This window comes from Myodes glareolus, chromosome 16, assembly GCF_982192425.1.
Source record: "Myodes glareolus chromosome 16, mMyoGla1.1, whole genome shotgun sequence".
Classification (NCBI taxonomy): domain Eukaryota; kingdom Metazoa; phylum Chordata; class Mammalia; order Rodentia; family Cricetidae; genus Myodes; species Myodes glareolus.
Window position 1 is genome coordinate 12,871,448 of NC_142041.1, and position 27,274 is coordinate 12,898,721.

Genomic DNA, 27,274 nt, shown 5'->3' on the forward strand with positions numbered 1-27,274 from the left:
CCAGCCCTGAAGATATTTTTTAGATGAATAATTAAGCAACACATATTCTTCCTCCTTTGAATGCAATTTTAATTGAGCAATATAATCTTTTAAATTATTGATTAGCAGCAAAGATATGGCTTTCATTGTGACATTCTATCAGTGTTATTACCTACCACATAGATACTAGATTTGTGACTCACTCCTCCACCTTCTTCCCATGGTCCCTCCTCTCCAAATAACCCTCCCTTTGGCTTTCATGAATTATTGCCCCTGCTTGTTCTCCCCTCTAGCTTTCTTTAGATCTCTTCTCCACTCACAGTTCTTTCTGCCTTCGTTTCCTACTCTGTGTGTGTATCCATCTGTACAGAGCTTCTCTGTGTAGCCCTGGCTGCCCTAGATCTCACTCTGCGGACCAGGCTGGCGTTGAACTCAAGAAATCACCTGCCTCTCAAGTGTGTTGGGATTAAAGGTGTGCAACAGCACATTTGGTCATTTTGCTTGGTATTTTTAGAAAATATTTAAAGAAAATCTATATGCATGTGTGTGGGTGCTCGAAGTCAGAAGATGGTGTCAAACCTTCTGGGGCTGGAGTTATGAGCCACTTGATATGGGTGCTGGAAACTGTACTTGGGTCCTCTGCAAAAATAGCTAGTACTTTCTTAACTGTGAGCCATCTCTCCAGCCTTACTTAGTAGTTTTACATCTTGACTATGTCATATGGTTGAGGTTCTAAATGCCTCTTCATTATTTCCACAGATATGGGACACTCTTTCCCCCATCATTTCTTTGAAGAGATTCTGTGCCTTATGTGTAGTATGTGTTTGTGTGGCTGATATGTGTGAGTCCCCAAGAGTTCAGAGGGAGGGCATCTGGTGACTCCTTTATTATCTAGAGTCTCTCACTGACTCTGAAACTCCAGGCTAGCTGTGAGCTCCCAGGATCTACTTTTCTCTGCCTTTCCATGCAAAAGTAACCGGGGCAATGACTTCTTTAAGGATAGTGTTAGGCATCTGACTCAGGTTCTCATGAATACACAGGAGCCATCTCCCCAGCCCTTTGGCCTTGCTTTCCTCTCAGCTCCTTCTGCCTGTAGCTTGGGTACTTTGATCATATCCCGCAGTTTTTCTAAGCTATGGCTAGGTTCCCATCTGTAAGAATGCAGTATTTCTTTGAACTTGTCCTCCATCCAATCTTTTCTTTTAAGCAGTTTTGTAGTTCCTTCCCACGGACCCAGTAAAGTTTTGAGTGAAGCAAAACCACAAGTTACTGCGTGTGGTGTTCCCACCGATGTCTAGCTACTGGAGAAACCCATTGGGATGGGCTTCTGCATCTGATAATCTTTAATCTGGTTGATAGTTTGTTGGTGCTCCCCACTGTGTTTACCAAGTGGAGATTCTAGTGGCCATCATTTTTGTTCCAAACAAATAAATGTTTTTGTTCAATTTGTCTTCAATGTAGCTTAGTTCATTGACATTGCTTCCTCCCCCCCCCCCGCCCCCTTCCATCTTGCTTTCTCATCTGATAATGGCTTTTGTCAACTCATTCCTTAGCCATCTTCTTGCTTATAGCATTGGGTCGCTATTTTTGCTAGTAAACTTTTGAGATCTTTATCTGGTGTGTTACCCATCTGTCTGAGTAGCTGAGAGTTACAGTCTTGCTGGAATGGTGATTTATGCCTGCCTTTTCATGTTTATTGTTCTTCTTTAATTCTAATTTTAGTGTGTGTGTGTGTGTGTGTGTGTGTTTATGTCACAGTGGGCGTTTGGTCAGAACAACTTCAGAGTGGTTATCTTCCTCCCACTCTGGGTTCCAGGGACTGAACTCAGGCTGTCGAGCTTGCTGTCATAGTTTGATTTTTCAACTGCACATACCTGGGAAGAGGGACATTCAGCTGGTGGAGCTGCCATCAGACTGGCTGGTCAGGCATTTTCTAATTACTAATTAATGTAGGAAGGTCCAGGCTACAAGGAACAGTGCCATGCCTAGGCAGGTGGACCTAAGCTGGAAGAAAGGCAGCTTCTTTTTTGAAATTAGAAGTCTTGCTACCACCTTCTCCCTCCTCATCTGAATCAGGGAATTCTTCCTCACAGGCAATCCGTTTGTCAGAGGAGGAGATGGAGATGCGTTTGTCAGGGTCTTCTTCGTCCTCGTCACCACTCTCCTCTGGGATGGCATCCTTAGGGACTGCCTGCCTTTGGATACCAGGTGCATGGGGCAGCAATCTCAGCTCTCAAAGAGCCGCTGCTTGATCTTCTTCAGGTATTCATTAATGTTCTGGTTAGTCATATTGGAAGGGCTGATGTGAAGTTTGAAGTCCGGTCCAAAGTACTCAAAGTAGTCACTGTGCTCGTTATAGATTTCCCTGCCCAGGGCCACAGCTGTTTCATAAGGTCCAGCACAGAGTAACATTATGGATGGTATATCCACCTCCTCCCAGCATTAGCATAGAGAAGTTGAAACTCATGACAAACTCTACACACTTGGCGTGCCCTTTGATGGCCAGGTTGAAACAACCTAACCCATCTCCTGATAGGGAATCTGAGTCATACTGTAAGACCACTGCGCTAGGCTGGAGCATCTCCATTACTTTGGACATGACTGGCTTGAAAATGGCTTCAAAGGGCTCCTCATCGATCCCGTCTCAGAGGGGGTCGTTAACAGTGTAGTACTTGCCTTTGCCAGCCCCGATATCCCGTAGGTCCCCAGTTCCTGGGAAGTACTCTCTGTATTTATGAAAGGACACGGTCATGCCCCGGCCTGTGGTATAGAAGGCCACACCATTGCCACAGTGAACGTCAATGTCAATATACAGCACCCTCTAGTGATACTTCAGTAGCTCCAGGATGGCCAAGACGATATCAGTGACGTAACAGAAACCAGATGCTTCAGCCTTCTCTGCATGACAGACCCCAGCCCAGTGTCACAGCACTTGCCACAGAGTCACCAGTAGACAGCTGACAGAATTCAAGCAAGCCATCAAATACAGGACAGTCCTCACCAACATTGAATCTCTGCATCTGCTTGCTATACTTAGACATGTTATCTGGGCCAATGGAACACAAAAATTTAATGTAGTCATCACTGTGGTACTTGGTCATCTCCTCAGCATTGGCTTTTTTTTTAAAAGTAATTTTATTAAATTATAAAAGTTTCCATTTCCGCCCCTCCTCCCAACACCCTCCCACTCCCCCCACTCTCTCCTCCTCCCTCTTCGTCCCTAAGGGCAGTCAGGGTTTCCTGCCCTGTGGGAAGTTCAAGTTCCTCCCCCCTCCCTCCAGGTCCAGGAAGGTGAGTATCCAAACAGACTGGATCCCCAAAATCCAGTATATGCAGAGGAGACAAGTCCCAGTGTCATTGTCAATGGCTTTTCAGAAAGACTCTGGGCCAGCCACATTCAGAGGATCCAATCAGCATTGGCTTTTTGAGGACGACAGATTTCCATTTTTTGGTAGAGACCATAGTTGAGCAGTAAATTGTGAGCCATGTGGATTCGCGAAGTGAGGCTTTGTCGGGTGGCCCTGTCCATAATAGTCCTACGTCACCATCGTGAAAAAAAAAAAAAGATCCAGACGAGAAAAAGGAAGTCACAGAAGAAAACCAAGGAGAAGCCAGAATTCAAAGGGGTCAAAGAGGTCAAGTTAGCTTGAGCAAGATCTGCAATTCTGGTCTCTCCCTAAGTTCCTCACTTCTCAATCTCTCAGATTTTATATTTTCTATTCCTGTGTATTTATATAAAATATAATATGTCTCCAAGGACTAGATAGGAACCAGGGACCAGAACCCAGGGCCTTAGTGCTGGGGGAACTCTTCCCAAAGACACCTTGTCCACCCTGCTCAGGTCTTAGCTTTCAACCACATAGGGTCTAAGTGGAAAGAAAACCAGAAGACAAGATAGACCCTGAACTGCCAAGTGCCTGCTTTAGGAGCTCTGTTAAGATGCCCTTATTAAGCTTTCTAGAAGGGGTGACTGGGTCTTCTGGAACCCCTCATTTTCAGGCTTGGGTAAAATCAGCCACTTTTAGATTGGTTCTTCCCTCTGGACTTGGGCAAGTAGAAAAACGCCCACTGCCCTGTCTCCCTCAACTCTGCAGGGGGAGGTGCTAGCCTTTTTGAGATATTTTCATTTTTGTGAGACTCTTTGTAATAAAACTGCACATTTCTATCCCTCAAAAAAAAAAAAAAAAAAAAGCAGCTTTGTAGACGGCTGGAAACAGCATTTTGCCCTGGCCCTGCTTCAGTACCTACCTTGATTCCCCTCAGGAGTAGATTATGACCTGTGGGTTTTAAGATGGATAAACCCTTCCTCCCCAAGGTGGTTTTGGTCACTGCTTTATAGAAAAAAATAACACCAGAGAAGTGCTTTTTATCTGCTGAGCCACTGCATCGGCCCCCTACTGTGTTTCTTTGTTGTGATCTATGCATCTGCTAGCTTAGATATAATTTCTGGTTTTCACTGAGACTCTTTCAGGCATAGCTTGCTCTTGAGGGTTTAATCTCCAGCACCATACACTGGGAAAACTCGTCTAACGGTAACAATATTAGACCACGTAAGAACTTAAAACGCATAACCAACGACTAAAAAGGAACCAATGTACACTGTACTATGAAGTCAAACACACTAAAAGAAATTAATCAGGTTAAAAATGAAAATAGTAAATGAATGAGATAAAGGGCCAGGGCCAGTGACTCTGGCTTTCATCAAGTTGACATACAGCTAGCCAGCATACCCAGGGTTACTGGGCTCCTTATTATCACGTACTGGTTGATGAGTCTGTGTCCAGGCACTGGTGAGGCTACCTCTCTCTGCTCATTTAGATGTTGGGCATTCTTGCTTTACACGTCATCTGAGGGTTGTCTCTCACCTTGAGATGGTGTGAGGTTGATTCCGATACGCTAATTGGATTGTTACGTGCTCTCAGGCCCCAGTTAGCTCAGTTTTACACAATAGGCTTCCTCTCAAGATGGCATCTGTGTAAAGCTCTCTAAGCTAGGAAAATCTTTTTTTATTTTCCTTTCTTTGGGTGATTTACTTTAAATGAAACTATTTAAAGTATCTGTGCACATGAATGCATGTGCCCACAGACACCAGAAGGTGGCATCGGACGTCCTGGAGGTGGGGTTACAGGTGGTTGAGCCTCCTGACCTGGGTTAGGTCTCTGTGAGAACAGTTCTCACTCTTAACCTCCGAGCCATCCTTTCTTCCCGTCTGTTAGGAAACTCCCCTCGATGTTATCGGATTCTGCAGCCGCAGCTGTATCTAGCTGGGCTTCTTCACTTTGGTCCATTGCTCTGATGCAGTCCTACCATCTCCAGCCGCCTCTCACTCCTGCTGTGCATTTCTGAAGAGCTTCTTCCGGTTCTGCCTTTGGAATATTTCCTTTACCCTGGCATTTCTCCTTCACTGAGTCTCATGGAGGCACACTGTAGACTGAAATCTTAACTGGAAGTCTTAGCAAAATTTCAAGACTATAAACTTCTACGTTATATTATTTCATACTGATTTTGCAAAGCCTAAGTAAAAGGATGTGAGCTGGAGAGTTAAGAGCCACCCATTTTAGGGGTTCCCTATTCCAGGAGATGACACCTTTTGGCTCCTGAGGGCACCTGTACAAGCGGCATCCATGTAGAAAGTCACAAATTTGAGGTCATGTATGCGTACATACACAAAAGCCTTTAAAAAGAAATTCTAGTTAAAGCGAAGATATGAAAACAAACTGAGATAAATAAGCCTTAACGCAAGTTCAACTTTATTGAAGCAATCTGGCTGTATTTGTCAAGACTTAACTGTACACAGACCTGTGGTCTCACTGCTAGAAACTGAAATGTTCAACAGCACATACTGTCAAGAAAGACAGTACATACATCAGTACTGGTATAACCAAGAAAACTGCTTGGGTGCCTCTGCAGGGAACTACTTTATATACACAGGTTATGGAATACAGGACAGCCATTTAAAACACGAGGTAGACTGACATGTATGACATGTATGGACTGAAATGGAATGGCCTCCAAGATAAACTGATAAGCCAGATGTGGTAGGTGGAGGCAAGAGGGTCAGGAACTCAAAATCATCCTCAACTACACAAAAATCTGAGGCTGGTCTGGATAATATGAGATTTCTGTAAAAACAAAGCACACCAAAGCAGGAAAGTAAAAACACTGACTGATTTAATCAAAGCATCTTGGGATGGAAGACCAGAAGACCCAAGTGCATTTCCTAGTACTCATATTGAGTAGCTCACAACCAGTAACCCCAGCTCCAAGGGATCCAACCCTTCCCTGGATTCTGTGGGAACAGGCACACACATAGTCATGGGGGTAAGGGGCAGGTGTGCACACACACACTCACTCTAAAAACGGTATCCATTTAATAAAATATACATTAAGTATCTCAAAAGGGAAGGCACTGGATGAGCGGTGTATGAAAGGACACTGTAATTCAGTCTTTTCTTTAGAAGAATTAACATGGGGATCAGTGGGATGGTTCGGCAGGTAAAGGCTCTTGCCATTAACTTTAGCCTGATGACCTGAACTTGATTCCCAAGAACCCACAGGGCAGAAATGGAGAACAGATTTCTGCAAGTTGTTCTGACCTCTATGCACGCACAGGAAATAAAAATTCAATAAAACAGTAAAGCACAAAACACTGTTAACTGTGATTATCTTTAGATAGTTGAATATAAAAAATAGGTAAAGTAGTGGGAGAGTTCTACCTTTCTTGTTATAGCACTAAATTGGTAACATTATTTCATCAGAGGGGCTAAATGTGCAGGCAGAACTGCTTCATTTTAAAAAAGCATTTATACACACACACAATAAACCAAAACACAGTTAAAGAACACAAACATATAAATATACACAGATGCACTTAATTTAAGCACAGGGTCATTTTTTTTGAGGCCAGTTCTCATGTAACTCAGGTTGGTCTTGAATTTATGCAGCACAGGATGACCTCGAACCTCTGAAGTGCTGGACCATACTCGGTATCTGCAAACACCTGGCCCTGATGCTTACTGCTTTAGAGGACTGACCACAGCTCAGTTAGCATTCCCTGAAGATAACAAACCACTTCACTAGCATTCATTAAAACTCACAAAGGTTTCCATATCACACATTCATAATATTAAGGAGCCAAGAAGACCTTCCCAAGTGTCTCATTCAAATGCCACTCTCATTCCGCATGATCTTGCTATCAGTAAATGGATTTTGCCAGTACAAGGCATAACAGCTCTTAAACAGAGAGTAGGTGGAGTCAAGGAGATGCCACGGAGCTGCCAAAGGGGAAAAATGCCAGAACATTAGCATTAATCCACAGTCTCATGGCGATGCACAGATTAACAGAATGGGTTAATTTAAGATGTAAGAGCTAGTCAGGAAGACACCTTAGCCATTGGCCAAACAGTGCTATAATTAATGCAGTTCCTGTGGGATTCTTTGGGTCTGTCTTCAGTTGTCCCCCACGTCTGCTTCCGAGGCCGGTCCTCTGACCAGGTCACCAAAGTATGCGGTGATTGTCTTTAGTCTGCTGTTAAGAAAGTTCTGCTCTATTTCCACTTGCCCTCCAGGCCCAGCCAAGGACGCCACCTGCCAGGAAGAACACAGTAATAAAGCATGCTTGCAGGACTTTTTTTTTCCCCTTGAGACATGGTCTAATTAAGTAGTTCTGGCCAGTTTACTCACTCTGTAGAGCAGGCTGTCCTCAAACGCAGACATCATGTCTCTGCCTCCTGAGATTAATGGTGTTCACTGTCATGCCCAGCAAACATAATTTTCAAAACAGTTAAGTTCTTCATAGCAACACACTCACTACTGCTTGCCAGGTTATGTATTAATGCAGTATCTGGTGTAGAAACCGGACTGCTTTGACCTCAGTCAGATCACTGTGCTATGCTGTTCTAAAGATGCCGTCTCTCCACTGCCACAAACTAAGGATTCAGACGAAGAGAAAATGGACAAACCCTGCACATGTTACGTTTATTTTAGCACAGACATTTAAGAACCCACTTTCCTAAAAAGCTCAATTTTAATTTTTTTCTTTTTATGTGGCAGCCAGAGGTCAACTTGTACGAGGGAGTTCCCTCCTTCCACCACGTGGGTCATCAGGGGTGGCGGGCACTGTCACATGCTGAGCACTGCACCCACTCCTAAGAACCCTTTCACTCGCCCACTGTGCTCGTGCTACTCTCTCAACTGCTCATCAAGCTTCACTGGCCTTTGAGCAGAGCCTGCACTTTCCTATTTATCTCCATTTTCTTAGATCTCTATGTCTGATCACTCCCTTTATCTACTGTTCTTTTGTGTTATTTTAAATTTTATATTTATATGCATCTGTATTACTGATTTTTAGGTCTACTAGAACATAGCTACTGACTCAAGGAGATAAAAGCATTCCTTCTTCCAGAGTTAATATCAAGGATTAGCTGCAAAGAGTCTTTTGCTCTGACAACACTCACATTGGTCTTTGCAGCATTTTAAACCAGCAAATTTCTTTCCCTCTCTTTTTTTTTTCCTCCCTCCCTTCCCCCGCTCCCTTTTTCCTACCCTGGCTGTCTTAGGCCTTACTTTGTAGATTATGCTCGCCTATAACTCAAAAGATTCACCTGCCTCTGTTTCCTGAGTGCTGGGATTAAAGGCATCAGTTCTTGATAAGGTTTCCAACTAGCACCCCCAACATTTTAAGAGATTTATTAACTGGGAAATCTCTGCCTTCTAACACTATCTTATTCATCAATTAGATTATAAGACTGGTAAAATCGGGGACATGAAGAATGTAGTGGGCAGGTCCGTCAATAAGAACAGGAGCCATACAGTAAAGACACAGAAGTCCCAAGTTTTAGGGGCAGGCAAACTATGCCCTGGTAGCTGCCATCGGCAAAACTTAAGCTGTGTATTTTGTAAATAAAGGTTCTAAATTTAATCTGCATTCAAAAGATGACAGAACCTAACTTCACACCACAAACATCTGGTGGACAGGGAGAATGATTGCATTACTGGTGAGCATTAATTTAAAGTGATTATTTTACCTCCCTGTTAGGAAACAACTCTGACATAAAAATAGACATAGAAACACATCATTCTATGATCTGCTTCACCTTCCACACCCACCTCTGGCCCTACAGACAGAATTCAGGGCTCTACTGTAGCTCCAAATCTGTATGCAATGCTCTTAAAAGCCAGGTGTGGTGGTCTGTAACTACAATCCCAACCCTCAGCAGGCTGAGGGAGGAAGGATGTTGCGAGCTCCAGTCAACTTGGCTATGAGATGGCTCTTTGGGGGAAGCATTTGCTGTTCAATGTGGTGATCTGAACTTCACCCAGAACTGGCCTGAAGAGCACCTCCAGTCTATGGGAACAGGAGACAGAGAGTAGACTGTCCCTAGTAGTTCAGGGCCAGACACCAAAAGGTTGTGCTCTGATTTCTGCACAGGTGACCATATCCCCCACCCTAAACAAATCAAACACACTGCTACAAAATTAAATAATTGTTGTTTCTCATATAAACCCTAAACAGCAATCTTAAGATGAAGTAGTGCTTTCCCTTCTCTGAGCCTTTTAGGGTCTGTACACGCGGGAACTGGGGACAAGAAAGAGCAGGGATGGGAGTTTGCTGAGATCAGTAGCAGACTTCACACATCACTCAACAACAACTAATCAAGAGCAGCAGTTTCTGTTACAGGAGGGAGAGCGCAGCAGAAGAGAGCAAAACAGCAGCAGCCTTCAGGGATGCTCACAATCCAGCAACTCTGGTATGTTCCCAGCACCGAATCAACATGCAGGCCCAGAGTGAGAAAACTGATCTATGCAGCATAGACAAAGAAGATCTAAGTTAACACGCACTTTCAAGTATTCTCACTAAAACCGATTTCTAACCTTAGACTTTCTTGGTTTTCCACCACGTATATATCAAAGGCTAAATGAGTCAGACAGAATTCATACTCAAGTGAACAGATTCTTTGGTTCACACAAACTAATGCTGTCAATTTTGAGCTGTCCTTATTTTTCATTAGCAGGTTTAACTGACAAAAAGTTCTTAAATTTTAAATTTAAACTCAGCACAGACAGCACCGCCTGCTAAAATTAACACAAATACCTAACCCGTCAAAGTCCATAGGTCTCGGAAAGTTTCAAAACGTACCAACCTTGTTTATTAGCTTCTGTCGTTCCACTTCTGGCTAACTGTTCTTGTTAACTGAAGTATGTCAACACAGGACATGCATGGCTTTTGTGTTTAAAAGCTCACCCTGAGAAAGGCTTGGGGCCACAATGGGACCATAAGCACCCAGTGTCGTCGCTAGTTGGCTAATAAAGACTGTCTATTGGCTTAAACCCACGTCCAAACATTCATTGCTGGTGAATGCCTCGCAACAGCAGGGGCAGGAGAGATGGGTCAGAGGACATCAGCTCACACAAGCTGAGTGGTTTACAACCACCTGTAAGTTCAGTTCCAAAGGATCTGACTTCCATGACACCTGCCCTTGCACATACGTGTCTGTCTACTTCTCTTGCACACAAAGACAATTCCAGGTAATTTGGACTACAATTATAACTAAGAACTGGGTGATTATTACTAACATATTATTTGAGGCAATAGTAGGAAGACAAAAAAGTCAAAATGAAGATAACTGAAGATAAACGATGTTTAGATAGGTTTAAAATAAATGGTAAATGAATTACTACAAAAAACAAAAACAAAAAACAAAAAAACTTGTGTTTAAGGTTTGTATTTGATGCCTAGCATTACCAAGAGAGAGAGATGACCAGGACAGGCACCTTCATAGGTCAGAATCCACAGGCAGCTGGGCCAAGCTAAGGCCTTCCTCACTAGTCCTGACTGTCTCTTTGTTACAGACAACTAATAACTACACCAAACCAGAAGCAGGAGTGGGGAGTGTTGAAGAAGGAAACATTTTATCTTTAGGCAATATTCAAACTTAAAATCAGCTCCATTTTTCTGCACACAGAAAGCAGGAATGTGATTTCTATACTTACACAAATCTTTGCTAATAGCATTACAGATAGCTTTTTAATATTATCAAGCTCTGATTAAAATAAATGAAATTTTAAAGAGCCCCCATCACCAACTGACCTCATCTATGCTGGTTTATAGGTGACTGATAACCAGCTCTACAGCTTCATTCCCTTAGCATTGATCACAATTTCATCCTGGACCACAAAGGTTACTCTTGAGTTCAACAAGTTACACAAGGCACAACAGACCAAACCATCAGGAATCCCGAATCTGTGAAGGATTTTGAGGCCTTCAGTTTTAGTCTTTCTGGATAAAGATCACAGTGCAGAGACATACCACACAGCTCCAACTGCCTAGCAGAAAATTCACCAAAGACAAGAGCGTCAATAAAGATGACCAAAGTAGCCATGGCTATCTGCACAGCAACAGTTAATCTAGACACCCGGTGTCAGCAAGAGGAAGCACAAGAGCAAACTGTGACGGGGAGGCCCAGCAACTACCCTGTACTTGGTTCTATTTCTTAGCCCTCTATTGTCTTTTTCAAACAGGAACGGACCAGAACTGACTTAGCAGAGTTTTTAAAAATTTAAACTACATCAATTATTACTTGTGTGTGGCTGCAGGGGCCACAGTCAGAGGACAACTTGTGGAAGTCTCTTTTCTTCTTCCACCATGTGGGTTCAGGGCAAACTCAACTGCAACTAACTGCCTTTACCTGCTGAGCTATTCTGAAAACCCTTTTATAATCTCCTTTGTGTGCCTTGCCACTTTACTTCCTAATTATCACTCCCAAGTACATGGTGAGCAACTACTCAGGTCATGGATGAGTCTGTTTTTCACAGCAGTAAATGTTCGGCTCATGGGAGGCAGCAAGGTGCTAAGCTGCTGACGGCCACTGTGTAGCAGAATAGCTAGGCTTTCCTGGAGATCAGGTGGGTAACCTAACATGCATACCCTAGAGAGAAGGGATTATCCAATAAATGTGCAGGAAGAGACTTACAATACACAAGGGTGCCACCCGCCAAGCTGCCATGCTGTGGGCTGGTTATTTTCAAGTTTAGCAGTCTCAAGTCTACAACTCCTCCACACACCGGAACAGCTAATCCTATCTTTTGCCCTCTTTTATGCTTCTGGTTTCTGGGCCTGGAGTTGAGGGTCTTCCACCTGCTGGAATGACTTTACAGTCTTTACCGCATGGATATCATTTAAGATCTATCTCCTCTGATAGGGTCTTTCGTTAATTCTAGCATTCAGAAACTAGTAAGGCTCTAATATTTCACTTCAAAACACCAGATACAATAATTACTCAGCACTAATACTTTGATAAAAACTGATAAAAGTTTATTGAATTTAACCTAAACCACTAAAAAATGTTAATCTACTGAATTTAGTTATATTCAAAGTATTTTCCAAATAAGAGTACCACTTAAGAAGCTTTTATATTTGTTAATAGTTTTAGCTATTCAGATGTGCACCACTGGATTAGACATAGCAAGTTTTAGAACTGCTTTCAGGGCTGAAGAAATGCTCAGAGGTTAAGAACACTTGCTGATCTCGAGTCTGGTTCTCATCACCCATGTTGGGTGGCTCACAACATCTGAAACCAGAGTTCCAAGGAATGTGATGCCCTCTTTTGGTCTCTGTGTGCCACCTGCATACACATGGCATACATTCAGACACATTAAAAATAAAACCAAACTATCAGAAATATTTTCAATAATATCCTTATCTTTTCTCCCTTTCTGTCTATAAACCACTGAACGTTAGCTACAAGCGCTGAAGACACAGTCAGCAGTCAGCACCCACCTATTCCCCTCACTACATATGGAATATAATTTATTCTGATGCCGAGGTCTGAACCCAGGGCCTTGTACGTGCTAATATAATCTAACACATAGCTAGAATTACAGCCTTCCATGGAAAGAATTATAAAAGCTAATGGGAATCTAGACAATAGAAATTAAATAGGTGTTATCAGATTATAAATCTAAAAAAGGCAAGGAAGACTGAGTTATGTTAGAGAAGGGCCAGGAATTGCCTGGTAGAAAGCTATGGGCTTATCTTATTTTTAAGTATACAGGTGTTTTCCCTCCATGTCTGTATACCACATATGTGGAGTGCCTGCAGAGGCCAGAACAGGGTGTCAGATCCTCTGGGACTGGAGTTACAGCCAGTTGTGAGCAGGTGGTGCTGGGAATCAGACCCCAGCCACCTAAGGAACAGCCTTAGTCACTGAGCTATGTTTCCAGCCCCCAAGTTTACTTTAACACAAGTCTAGGGACGCTGCCCAGGGTCAGTTTGTTATATGAACTCACATGAACGTGACCCAAGTGCTTAATTTGAACTGAAAAGTGTAAATGCTCTACAGATTCTCAGGTTGCATGTTTTGTGTAGTTCTGAAAGCAAACAAGGGCTGGGAGGCTTGCTCTCATTGTTCTCACACCTGGTAAGAACCAAGACTCTTCATGTTAAGAGAGTCCATGCACAAGGATTTCATATAAAAGTGGTACCTGAAGCTGCTGCATGCAGCTACCATGAGATGACTAAGATGTTCAGAGGCTTCTATCTTTACTACATAGGCTTACTCTTCAAAAGAACTTTCCATGTTTGCAAAGTGTAGTGAATCCAAAGCTAGTGCTGCCAGGACTTCTAGAATGTTAAGGAAAGAAATAAAGGCAAACAATAAGGATAGGAACTAAGCAGCAAGATACACTTCAAACCCAAGTCTCGATGAATTTCCAAAGTACTCTCAGAGAGAAACCTTATCTCCGAAGAGCCTCTCACAAAAAAATGTTTTTAATGAATGAGTTCTGGTTTTACAGTGAGAGTTTGGATAGCAGGGATATGAGTTCTTGAGCAACTCCAAAAGAAAAAGGGAATGGGAAGCCAAGGACACAGGAACCCAGAAGAATATTTCATCAGCTACAAAAACCGATGGGCATCATTTCCTACATGGAGCAGCTTCTAAGACAGGCTCTATTTGCACCGACTCTACAACTAATTTAGCAGAATGAATAGAACGTAACATAACCTCTCTGAAGTGGAAATGAAAAGTTTGCTAGAGACAAATTTATAGGAAAAATGCAACCAGAATTCCTACAGACAAATTTATAGGAAAAATGCAACCAGGATTCCAAAAAGACTCATAATCAATGCCTTATACTCTTTCAACCTGCATTACTATTTCATTTTAAAAATATCACACATGGATACATTTTTAGTTAAAAAAAAAAACAAACCAAAAAACAAACAAAGCGCACGCGTCCCCTGCAGCTTATTTCACACCAGCAGTTTCCTTTATCATCGTCTAGTGTCAGTGCTCCCTCTAGAGGCAGAAACATGAAGGAACTACCGAGCCTACCACTGTGTGCTTGTAAGTGCTGTCTACCCAGACCCTTGCCCACAGGTGAGATGGAGTGGAGTCCAGAGGATGGCGCCAGGTGCCTTCCTTTCCTAGGCTGCTGCTCACCTATTTTCTTTACCAAACGAACCGTCTCCCTACTCCCTGCAGATTTAACTCTCACAGGTTCTGAGGACAAAGGAAAAAGTAAAAAGCAAGCTAAATTTTCTTTGTGTTAACAGAAAGTTATTCCTGAAACTTTCATGATAAAAAGTGGCTTTCTAGCCTTTGATCCCAGCACATGGGAGGCAGAGGCAAGAGAATCTATGAGTTCAAGGCCAGCCTGGTCTACAGAGCACGTTCCAAGGATAGCTAAGGCTGTTACACAGAAAAACCCTGTCTCAAAAAACCGAGAGAAAAAAAAGTAGCTTTCCTACTGCTACTGAGGCACCCAAATGAGTTTGTCTATGTGCACTACCAAGGGCCATGGCTTAGCCTATGAGCTACTGAGACACCCAAATGAGTTCGTCTATGTGTACTACCAAGGGCCATGGCTTAGCCTATGAAGGTCATGTAGCCGTGTAGCAGATAGTTTTGGAATATCATGGGAGCCCAAGTCTAGAAAGCAGTTACACAAGTAACATGTTCAACATGAAGGCTGACCTAAGACTCACAACCCTAAAACATGTGAGTGACATCACACATGCTATCATGGAAGGCTTAATGCTTGGTCAAGTAGACCATAAATAAATGACAGAAGACTCAAATTTTTACTTACCCTCCCCCTTTAGGTTTTTCAAGACAAGGTTTCTCTGTGTGTCTTTGGAGCTCACTCTGTAGACCAGGCTGGCCTTGAACTCAGAGATGTGCCTGCTTCTGCTTCCTGAGTGCGTGAGTCACCACCACCCAGCTAGTTTATCCTTTTTTTTTTAAATTTATTTATTACATATACAATATTCTGTCTGTGTGTATGTCTGCAGGCCAGAAGAGGGCACCAGACCTCATTAGAGATGGTTGTGAGCCACCATGTGGTTGCCGGGAATTGAACTCAGGACCTTCGGAAGAGCAGGCAATGCTCTTAACCACTGAGCCATCTCTCCAGCCCCCTAGTTTATCCTTTTTATAGCCCAGAGAACTTCAACTGTGGAGCACATTATAATTACTTGGGGAGCTAAAAACAATTTATACTTGGGCCTCATCCCAGAAAATAAAACAGAGGATCTTTTTTAGTGGATCAGGGTTATTCAGTGGTTGGAGAAACCTATTCAGTCAAACTCCACAGAAAACACAGAAACCCATATAGGAGTTGAAGGGGCAGACTGAAAAGATCTAGAGATGGAAAAAGGAAAGTCTAAATCACACCAGAGGCCAATAAGAGTAACTGTTGCTTCAGCAAAAGGACAAGAGATGGTGAGTAGGTGGATCTCTGTGTATTCAAAGCCAGCATGGCCTACAGAGCTAGTTCTAAGACAGCCAGAGCTACAGAGAGAAATCCTATCTTGAGAAACAAAACAAAAACCCAAACAAACAAATGAGACGGTAAGGCTAGTTAGAACTGCTCCTGGTCAAACCAAAGGCAGTCGTTTCCTTCTCTGTCTTCCGACTCACAGCTACCTTCCTGTCTTAGCTCAAGTGCTGACATTCTGAGCCTCTACACCTTGGTAAGGTCTTGTCTCTTTAGCTGGATTCAGTAAGGTGGGCCTCAGAGAGCTGTCACAAAGCACCTGTAACATGGTATCACATGTCATCCTATCAACCATCTGCATAAAACCCCAAAGACCAGCAGCTGCATCTCGGGCTTGCTCAGAAACCGTGGAGATGGAGGACAAGCCAGGGACTTCTCACAGAAGGTTCTCTGCTAAGGAAAGGACTCATATCCTTTTCTGCCCATTGTTTCTAACAGGTAAGTAGAGGTGCACAGAATTTCCTCAGCAATGGCTTACCTGGTCAATGTCAGCATTTCTTGGAAGAAAATACACAATATTATTAGTGATCTTCTGGGAAAGCCTAAAAATTTCAAAGGTGAAAAAGAGTTAAGGATAAAAAGGCAACTTCTGAGCCGAGAGATGTTCACCGTGTGTCACAGATCAGTGCATCTTGGTAAGTGCCAAAAAGGCACAGATTAAACCCAGAGAATTAGAGACAAGATAGCTCAGATGGGTTAGAAGATCTGACTGCTTTAGCATAAGGCAGTGTGAGCTGAAGATCACAACCCACAGACCTGCGGTCTGAAGAAATTTCCAGTCTGTACGAATTCCAATTCCACAGAGTAAACACATCTCTTTATTCTCGAGGCAGGATCAGTAGAGGCAGACCCAGACCCTGGGCAGTTCAGCTGCGCAGCTTCTGTTTCAGTCAGTCACACCCTCAATCTTCACAAAACCCTAGCAAACACCACTGTTGTGTCCATTTCTCAGGAGCTACAGCTGGGCTCCTGCTTCACAACGGTGAAATTAAATATACCAGGGGAACCGTATCTATAGCACAACCAACACATAGTTTTTACATTGCATGTCTTAAAAGTATTTTACTTATTATTATTAGAGCGTGTATACAGACAGAACCTCCTCAGCGTACCAGAGGACAATTCTCTTCTTTCTCTTGCCTTTACCTGGGTTCTGGGTCTCAAACTCAGGTTGCCAGGTTTGTATAGCAAGCGCCTTTACCAGTTGAGCCATCTAGTTGGCTCCACACAAACTGTTTTCTGTGTAAAATACAATGGAATTATCAAATGTGATTAGCTAATACCTTTCCTCTACATGCTAATACATGTACACACACACACACACACACACACACACACACACACACACTTTTCCTCTCTATAAGCATTTATATAGACTGTTAGGGCCCAAAGGATATCCATCAGGAATCATCATCGTCCTAATGTCGAAGGTCTCTGCAGTAGCATAGTCTGGTCCCCCCCACGGCGGGCTTAGAAACACAACATCAGCCTTTAAGCAGGGAGCCAAGAGTAGGAAATCCCCACAGATGAACTCTATCTTATCTGCTATTCCATAAACTTCAGCATTATTCCGAGCAAGATCAATCTTAACTGGGTCGATATCAATGGCAATCACTAAAAATCGAGAAAAAAAGAAAGTCAGTTAACACTGAGAGTTCATCATTCTAGAAATCTGGTTTTCTGAACAAAATACTGAAAACAAGAGTTAAGAGACATGTAGTTACACACACAAAAAATTTTCGCTCAAATATAAATTAGGAAGGTTCACATAGTTGTACCAAGAAGCCATGATCTACAGAACATGTGTTCATGCTGGCTTGCCTAGCCATCATCCAAAGCAAGTGGCCGTAGCTGCCACAAAACATGGAGGTCTTGGGGGGTGAGAGCTATACACAATTGGAACAGTAAATTCTTACAAATGCTACTACTTGCATGCAAAGCCTAATGCTGGCGTTCAGAAAAGACCAATGTCCTTAAGATGATTCCACATTTCTAGTCCTGCAGGGCAGAGTCTAGGTCATCACAGCATCAGGAAGACCCAGTAGTGACCACTTGTTTTCCTTTCTTCTCAGGGTCTGGTCACTTGTGAGGGTAAGTGACAAAATGACACCAAGAGGTTACAGAGCAGTGGTTCTCAACTTCCTAATGCTGCAACCCTTTCACACACTTCCTCATGCTGTGGTGATCCCCACATAAAATTATTTCATTGCTATTCCGTAGCTGGAATTTTGCTACTGTTATGAATTATAATGTAAATATATTATCTGATATGGTGCCCTGTGAAAGTCGTTTGCCCCAAAGAGGCCACACAGCTTGAGCACTGCGGCCACAAGGGCGCAGACAACGAGAGCACAGCACTAGCCTTCCTTCAGGACCCACACTGTACATCGTCCTCCATCAAAAGTGCGTTAAAGCACAGAACTTGGCCACAAACCTCCATTAAGAAACCAATGTATGATATGCATGCTTTCCATGATATTTCAAGAAAACTTCCAGACTTGATTTATTATGGTGCAGATATATTAACCATCTTATGACAAAATGCTATAAAGGAATGAGTTTGATAACGCTGGAGGAAAAATATCTTCCATGAAACATACATGTGGGCTTATCTAAAAATAATCTGAGAATTTTGAAATATTGACTTAGTGGAAGACAGAATTATTATCTGGTAAATGTGAGAACTGCTTTTATCTGGGTTACTGGGAGACCAACCATGTGAAGTCGGCAGATGTCATGCACTAGAGTAACAGAATCAGGTCACAGCACATCACTTCTTGTCTTAAAACCACTGGGCAAATACACCTTGTCATTTTCTGACTTCTATATTCTGCTCCCAGATTACTATTTTGCTTTCCTTTTTAACATTAAAAAGTTCAAACCAATTAATGAGATTCTGCCAAAATCCACTAAAATGAAAGCCACAAGTACTAGTGGGTATAATATGAAGATGATGTGGGAAAAGTATCTTAGAATATGATTTGGCTCTTTTATCTCCAAAGCACTATACTAACAGGAGCCACAGACCCAGTGCACTGCAAGCTAAGGCTTTACCAGGCCCTCTTCAGTCCACTTAAAAAAAAAACGAAGCGGGGGGAGGGTGGCGGAGAGAAGAGGAGAGAAGCATGGTCTCTCTGTAGCTCATTCCAGTCTCAGACTTGCAACCCACCTTTCTGTCTTCCAAGTGCTCATATACATCACCATGTTCCATGAGAACATTCCACTAATTTTTAAAAGTGTTAATTTATTTATTTATGTGCACTGTGGCAAAAGTCCTTGCTCACCAAGGAACCTCACTGCCAAACAGTCCATTTTTAAATAAAGCCTTTGTTTCCTGAGAAAAGGCACATCACACATCTGATAGTAATCAGCAGATAATATGGTGATTTTTTTTCTCCTGGTTCCATGGTCAAACAACCAGAGGATGGCATACTATTTAAAGAATTTTGGGAGCTTTGGGATTTTAAAGTTGCAAAGCATCACAAGACTATGTGAATTCACATGTCCTTCAAAGCCAAATGATGTCAAGTCATAAAGCTCCTGAGTCAGAGATGAAGCTTGGTTCCCCGTACATTGTTCTTTGATTCTAAAGAACCACAACATATTTTTGTTTTTACAGAGTGCTAGAATCTTGGCTTCAGAGATTAGCAGGTGTTTGTAAAATCCTGTGCAATTATTTATCTTTTTATGTTTTAATCTACCTGTGAAACGAGAGACTATAAGACATAACTTATGACTGTTGACTAAATACTCACAAATTAAGCGCTCATTAAACATATTACACAAGAAGAACAATAAACAGCTAACTATTGATTTAAATATTCTGCATGAAATTATCAATTATATGTTAAATCTCACCAAAGAAATGAAAAAAGTAAACATATTCACGGTATAAGTTGGAAATAAAAACAATTCTCTGCCACGAATGACAAGATTACCTCTCTTCCCTGTTAAGGCGAACTGAATGGTATTTCCTCCAACCCCACAGAAAGCATCCACGACAATGTCACATCTGAAGGACTGACTGACACGGCCAGCAATGTGCTCAGCAATCTTCTCAGGGGTAACTGAAAACCAGCCCTCTGCAAAGGGAGAACACGTTTAGAAAAACACTCATTTCCAAGACTTCAAGCATGGAAAAGAAAACACTGCTCATGTTAAAGCACCTTTTTGGATCTGGAGAAATTGCTTATGAGCTCGGTTAAAAGCTTGTACGGCTCTTGTAAGGGACCTGTTGGTTTTACATCCACGTTGGGTCGGTCACAACCACCTTTAGCCTCAGCTCTACCAAATCTGAACCCTCTTATGTCTTCACAAAGGTGAGGTGTGCACCCACATGTACTTATTAAAAAAAAAAAATCTTAGCTTCTCCTTGCAAAAACTACTAATTACATAGCGTAAGAGAAAGGTTCTCAAAAATTGCTAATTCCCGACTCATTGGTAAGATATCCACATTTCTCTAGCAATATCTGTTTGAGGCACACCTACTACTTATCAGCTATAGAGAACAGCAAGTTCTAACTGGTAAGTTTCTCAATTATTTTATTAACAAAGGAGGGGTAATGATAGATTTATACTGACACTTTGAGAACATTTACATGCTTTCAAACTTTTAAAATGATTCTATAAATGCTTTGCCTTCATGTATGTCTGTGTATAGCATGCACGACAAATTTACATGCTCTTTAATGTCAGAAAAAACAAAGAATGGTAGCCAAGGACCAGGAAGCTGCTTTAGCACAGCAGGAAACAGTAGAACCCTTGCCATCTTGAGAAAAGAATCTACACTCACCTGGAGGAAAGAAAATACCTGCCTCCCTTTCTACCAAAAGACCCTTCTTTTTCAGATAGATTGAAAGTTTCTTGTTCCTACTACATAAAACTTTAAATGGCTCTTCAGTACTTTAAGAATTCTAAACTCCTTTTAACATTTTTATCCATCTTTTTTCGAGTGTTTTTTTGCCTAATAAAATTCCTGTATACTTTTCTGTACCACACACTATTTTACAAACAGTATAAGAGGCACAGAATCACCTACACTCCACAACAGACCTCTTAACAAAGACAGATAGCTAGTCTTAATATGAAAATGGATGTCAGTCTGCGAGACTGTTAAGATCAGAAAGAAAATTCAATGAAGAATTCAAGTTTTCAGTGCTAATTCATTAAATTATAACTTTTTGCATTAGGTATATCTTCATCAGATGTTCTTTTTAATAACCTATATACTTTTGCTACTTTGCATAAGATGCTACAAATATAAGTTAAATCTGAAGTTAGAACAAAGATAGCTGTTCGGATGTAACTGAGTGATACTGCACAACAACTGACCGTCATTCTCTGAAAGACGGAGTACCTGCCTGGCAAAGGTGAAGCCCTGGGCTTGGGAGGCTGAGGAACTACTACAAATTAAAGGAAGCTAAGGAGACATGACAACATATGGGTTATAGAGATAACTATCCTTGTTTTGTTTTCTTGTGGTACTGGGGACTGATCCCAGGACTTTGATTATTACAGAAAAACATCCTGTTCTTAGCAAATGCACACTAAGTTAGTAATGGGAGGTGCCATGATATGTGCATCTGGATCAGAAAATTACAACAGACTCAGAGTGAAAATTGTAAATGTTGGAAATACGTGAATCCAGGTAAAAAGGACTCAGCAACTTTGTTTTACAACTTTCCTGTAATTTTAAGTGGCTTCTAAATAAAGCTAAACAGCACACACATATTTTATTTACCTTTGTCCAACTTGATCCCATCATCAAAACGAGAAAAGAGCCTGTACCTCTGGGCCCAGTATTTTGCCAGCTCTGGAACAGAGGCTATTTCGGGTGGCAGACCATTTATTTTTTTGCTCTTGTTTTTTTTCTTATTTTTCTTCTTCTTCATTTCAACTAAAATAAGATGCAGACAATACAGATCTGACTACGAGAATGGAACAAAGGAGTTCAGAGTTCACAAGAAGCAGTCACATCAAACTATTACAGTTTTGGACTGTCACAGACATATATACAGTGACACTCTCAGAGAAGCATAATAGCAAGACAAAACACCAGCACTTCAGGTCATAGCCGGTTGTCACTTACTGGCTTGAGAACTTGGCTTCTATGCTCTAATATCTTACTCCTCCAAAAGGAATGGATGGATGAATGCATAGTATCGTACTAACTTCACTTATAGCAATGATGGGAGATGAAGACTGAACATCCAAAATCCCCCAAAACCAGAACCTGGAAAATCATCTGGTTCCCGCTATGCCATGTACAGGACATGCAATCCATACACGAAAGCACCAGCACAGGTCTAAACATTATCTGTAGCCACAGCAATGATTTAGCTGGTGAGTTACAGAAAATGCCCTCCCCTCCCCTTTTTACTTCTTTTGTTGCTGCTGTCCTAGGGAACGGAACTCAGAACGTTGTGGTAGGCAAACACTGACAGAGCTACATCCTTGAAAATCTTTCTTTTTAATTTCTATTTTGAGTCCGGGGCTGGGTAATTTAACTTGTCCAGGCCAGTGCTGAACTTCTGGTCCTCCTGCTTCAGACTCCTGAGAAGCAGAGGTTGTAGATGTGTGTTCAGCTCTTTTCACTTTAAGACAAAAATTTCCCCAAGGCCCACTGAGTTCTAGCCATATAAATTCTCGAGAATACAAGTTGTCTCAGAAGTATGGTCAGGTTCCAGCTGATAATTATTTAAAACAATGAGTAGTTGATTATAAGGTTCTCGTCTCCAGAAGACCAGAAGCAGCAATGTCTGCAGACGGAAAGCACGGCCACAGAATACAAACAAGATGGTAGCAGACAAAGACTAAAGCTACTGCCTAGGATGTCAAGGTTTTTAAGGAACCGGCCATGAGGTCACTACAAACAGCTGAAGTTAGAGGACACCCCCTCAGCAGGCTTCTTAAGAGGTCAAGAACAGAGCTTCTACAAGGAGCACACGCACGCCAACTGTCACCGCACTGGTAAGGAAAAGCCATAATGCCTGAAGCCTACAGTTAAGAAGGTAGGAGACAGGTGACATGAGATTTAGGGACATGTTCACCCACACAAAAGCAAGGAATCAACTACACACGCTGGTAGTTTTATGTCATCTCAACTGAGAAACTGCCTGCAGAAGATGTGGCTGTGGGCAAGTCTGTAGGTATTTTTCTTAATTACTGACTGATGTGTTAGGACCCAGCCCATGGTGGGTGCTGCCAGACCTGGGCTGATGGTTCTGAATGCTATAAGAAAGCAGGCTGAGCAAGCTGGTAAGCAGCAATCTGTATCAATTCTTGCCTCCAGGTTCCAGCCCTGTTTGAGCTCCTTCCTGCCTTGGCTTCTCTCAAAGCACTGTGACTCAGGACATGTAGACCAAATCAACCCTTCTCTCCCCTGCTTGTTTTCTGCTTTGTTGTTCCATCAAGGCAACAGTAACCATCACTGAGACACTAAGTACTCTAATAAACAGTAAAGGAAAGAAGAGCCACAATAAAGACATTTGTTTCAAAACGAATACTAGACTAGTCAAAATGTTTACCTGCCAGGCTTCATCAAATATTTTCTTTACAAAAGGTCTTCATGAAAATGCTAGTTTTCATATTAGCGTCAACAGTATAAATGTTTCGTTAATGTTCCATCAAAAGGTCCCAAATCATTACAAAAAATAACTGTCAAGAAGAAAATGTGTGCCTCGCTAATTTCAGGAGGAAAATGCCACTGCCAACCAGGGACAGAGTGGCAGCAGAGCTCAAAGTGCACACAGAGAAAAAGTGAAGAACACTCAGTGCCAAATCATAGCCAATTAGCTCATCCACACAACAGGCCTCCTCTTCACTTAAAAGTGTTTAAAATGAGCCGGGAGGCATAGATGCTATAAAAGAGAACAAAGGAAACATAAAAAGGCCTTACCGGCCAGAACTACAAGGAAAGGGTACTGATTCTTACCTCCTGTTTCTGCCTGTTTCTGGGGAGAGTCAGCCATTTCTTCAGGTACACAGTCCTGCTCCTCTGGAGCAGTTGTTGCGGAAGCTCCTTCACTCTTTTCTGCTTCAGGTTCTCTGGCTGAAGAGATGGCCGGACACGTGTCAGGTTCTGGATCTCTGGCCTCCATCAGGTTGTCGGTTTTCTCCAAGGGCATGTCTTGCTCCTCAGAGTCACTGCTTGTGCAAGTGTCATGCGTCTTGTTATGAGAAAGCGACTCCTGAGACGCCTCCTCGTCCGCTGGTTCATGAACCCATTTTAGGAATTTCTCCACCTGGAATGTGGAGATCCCATAACAAATACCAACTAGTTGTAGGGAAGAGAATCTTTTCACTTTTAACCACTTGTGATCTGATTAACAAGCAGTTCTAACTAAAGAACAATGTATCAAACAAGCTACAGTACTCCTGGCTATTTGGAATTCAGGAGAACACCTAGTGACCTTACAAAGAATTCCTTTAAAAGATTAAGAACTCTAAAAATAGAGCTACGCTAGGAAATTATCATCACAAATATACCTACTCAGTTATTCACTGGTTTTTACACTTTTAAGCGCTTTCTGCAATGGCCAAGCTGCAAACCATGTCACATGTTACATAGTAACAACAGAATAGTGCCAACTAGTCTTAAAATAAAATCAGAGGCAGGAGAGATGGGTGAGGATGAGATGCTCAGTAGCTAAGAGCACATGCCGCTCTTGCAGATGTAAAAAAGAGCCATTAAAATACTCACTAAAATATCATCAGCATTGATCAATCTGAAATATTATAATAATAATGACGATGATGGAACTACCTATCAACTTGTAGCATGCTTTGTTAGAATGCTGACGTCGTAAAGTATAATACACCCTGAGACTACTACAAAGACCTTCAGAAACCTGAGATTGTGCTCCCTGCCCTTAACGGGGGCCAGTGACAACATCTAAGGCATGAAGTCTCTGCTCATCAGCAATGCCCCCTCCCCAGGAGAAGAACTCAGCAGTAACATGGTTCTCTAACTTGTTTTCTATTTCTTGATAGCAAAGACCAGGAGGGATTTTTGTGGTTACAGTGAGAATCAAATACATGGGCTGACTTCAAGTGTGACCAATCTTGGATGAGTTCAGATTCCACTTTGTGTGACACAGGTAAAAAAACTTCCCCTTGTCCTTGTCTGTACTACATGGGCAAAACAACTTAGCTGGCTTACCTTCTTAGGTGGTCTAATGTTGCAGTTTCAAACACCTTTTCTTCATATTACCATAATTTCCTCCCCACTCCCAAATCCAGTTTATGTAATATATACCTTCATAAAGCTAGAGAACAACAATTTGAGGTACCCTTCGATTTTGAAGAAGGAGCCAAGTTACAAACTGTGATTGTGTCAAGTAGGGCAAGTGTGTGCACACCTTATTCCGCACTTTACTCTTCTTGAGAAGAGGTTTCCCCAACTCTTCCGTGAACCGGATGTGTTTGTTCTTCACAGTCATTTGCTTGCGCATATCCAGGTACTTTGACTTGTATTTCAAGTTCTTCTCTAGATATCGGACCTGCCGATGACTGAAATTTTGAATTCCACCGTATCTGGATCAGACCAAAAGTAGCGACTCACATGTTAAGTTCTAGAAAAACTTTCCCACATAGAAAAGCAAACAACAACAAAACCCCCCAAATCAAATAAACCAAAATTAATGATTTTCATTAGTATTTGCTTGTTATGGTCACTATTTTAATCTTCATAAATTTTGAAAAATGAGGTAACACACTACCTACGGTTTCTTATCTGGTTTTTATGGAAATTTAAAAGCAAATGTGAAACACCAATGATTAGACTAGCAAGTCAGTTTTTTTTCTGTTTGAGATAGGGTTATATGATGTAGCCCAGGTTTGTCTTAAATTCTTGAAAGCTGGATTATAAGTGTACACCATCACAACTAAAATACATTTCTACTGCAGATTACAAAGTAGAAACTCTAGCCAACAAACAAAAATGCATTTCCTTGTTAGGGAAACTTTCCTTATAGTGATGACAAACGCCTGAAGATCAGAGAGGAAAAGAGCCCCACTGGTCATTCTTGCAGACCAGACAGTGGTGACACACACCTTTAATCCCAGTCCTACAGAGGAATATAAGGGGATGGGAGGTGGGGGGGAGGGGGAAACAGCTCTCAGACACAGTCTCATTCTGAAGTTCCTGGAGGCAGGATTGCCATTTCGGACTGACGTAGAGGTAAGAGCTCTCTAATGGTTGGCTGTTTTGCTTTTCTGACCTTCAGGATGAACCCCAGTATCTGTCTCTGTGTTTTTATTAATTGTGCTACAGGCTTCAAAACATACTTGGAGATGTTCCAATTAATGCAAAGATTCCCCTCTATATACTGTGAATAGCACGGGTTAATAAAGGAACTGCTTTGTACCTATAGCGGGACAGAACAGAACTAGGCAGGGAAAACTAAATTGAATGCTGGGAGAGAGAAGGGTGGAGTCAAGAGACAAGCCATGTAACCCCACTGGAGGCAAATGCTGAAACTTTACCCAGTAAGCCACAGTCACGTGGTGATACACAGATTAACAGGAATAGGTTAAATTAAGATGTAAGAGTTAGCCACTAAGAAGCTAGAGCTAATGGGCCAAGCAGTGATTTAATTAATACAATTTCAGTGTGGTTATTTCGGGGCTGAGCAGTCAGGTACAAGGGGCCCCCATACAACAAAGAACAGTTATTGAATGCTTAGTTTATAGAGAAGATCTGACTCCACTGCTGAGTTTTTATCTGTCGGCCACAGTTTTCATTGATGTATCAAGTCCCACAAAATTTCCTCAAGTCATGTTAACGAAGCATATAAATAAAATAACCTTTCTCTTTTAATTTTAATAGAATTCTATTTCTAAATAGAAAAGACAAAAAAATCCCAGGCAATAAAATTTACCTCTGTAAGTGTATACTACCAAGAGCTAAACAACAGTTTAAACCAAACCAGTGCTGCCCAGTTTTATATGCATTGTAAAACTCCACCCTCTTTAGCCTAATGTGACTATACAAGATACTACTTGTCTTTCGTACCTAAGAGGTGACTTTAGAAGTGATTTACATTACTTTAGTTTTAAGCATGTATTTTTGAAATAATCTGGAGTCAATTTATACATGAATCATGAAGCCATTCTCATTTTCTTTCCCTGCTGAATTCATGATACACAGGCCATTTCCTAACACATACGTAACTCTAAGTCTGAACCCTTAGAAACATATAATCAAAGAACAGGGAAAGCCGACTTCCAGTCTTACCCACTCAGCCCAGTCTTGCTGTCATGAGGTAAAATCAGATATCTTAGATAACCTCCTACTCATTCTCATTTCTCTTTAACATCTGGGCATTGAAACCTAGTGAAAATTTAGGTTTCTATACACAAATTTTCACAGCAGCGTAAGATCAGCAACAACCCAAACGCCCTTTAAAAGACAAATGACTGAACAAATTTTGGTATCGCCACACAATGTACTGACCTTGCCATCAAGGAGAGAACAATGGGATGTATGGGTAATAGACATCATGCTTTGATCTTAGGG

General features: G+C 41.8%; 1 protein-coding gene and 1 pseudogene across 3 annotated transcripts in view; both read right to left on the reverse strand.

The window, feature by feature from the left end:
- Positions 1–1,706: 1,706 nt before the first annotated feature.
- On the reverse strand, positions 1,707–3,092 carry LOC125391423 (histone deacetylase 1 pseudogene; annotated as a pseudogene).
- Positions 3,093–7,427: 4,335 nt separating this feature from the next.
- Positions 7,428–27,274, reverse strand: part of Tgs1 (trimethylguanosine synthase 1) — a 35,607-nt gene continuing 15,760 nt past the window's right edge. For all 3 annotated transcript variants that reach the window (XM_048420681.3, XM_048420680.3, XM_048420682.3), the window contains 7 exons: positions 25,116–25,290; positions 23,690–23,999; positions 21,497–21,652; positions 19,695–19,838; positions 17,154–17,370; positions 16,235–16,313; positions 7,428–7,566 (listed from right to left, as the gene is read on the reverse strand). In XM_048420681.3, coding sequence (XP_048276638.3) covers positions 7,429–7,566; positions 16,235–16,313; positions 17,154–17,370; positions 19,695–19,838; positions 21,497–21,652; positions 23,690–23,999; positions 25,116–25,290 — 1,219 coding nt within the window. In that variant the 3' untranslated portion in view covers position 7,428. The remainder of the gene's footprint in view (positions 7,567–16,234; positions 16,314–17,153; positions 17,371–19,694; positions 19,839–21,496; positions 21,653–23,689; positions 24,000–25,115; positions 25,291–27,274) is intronic.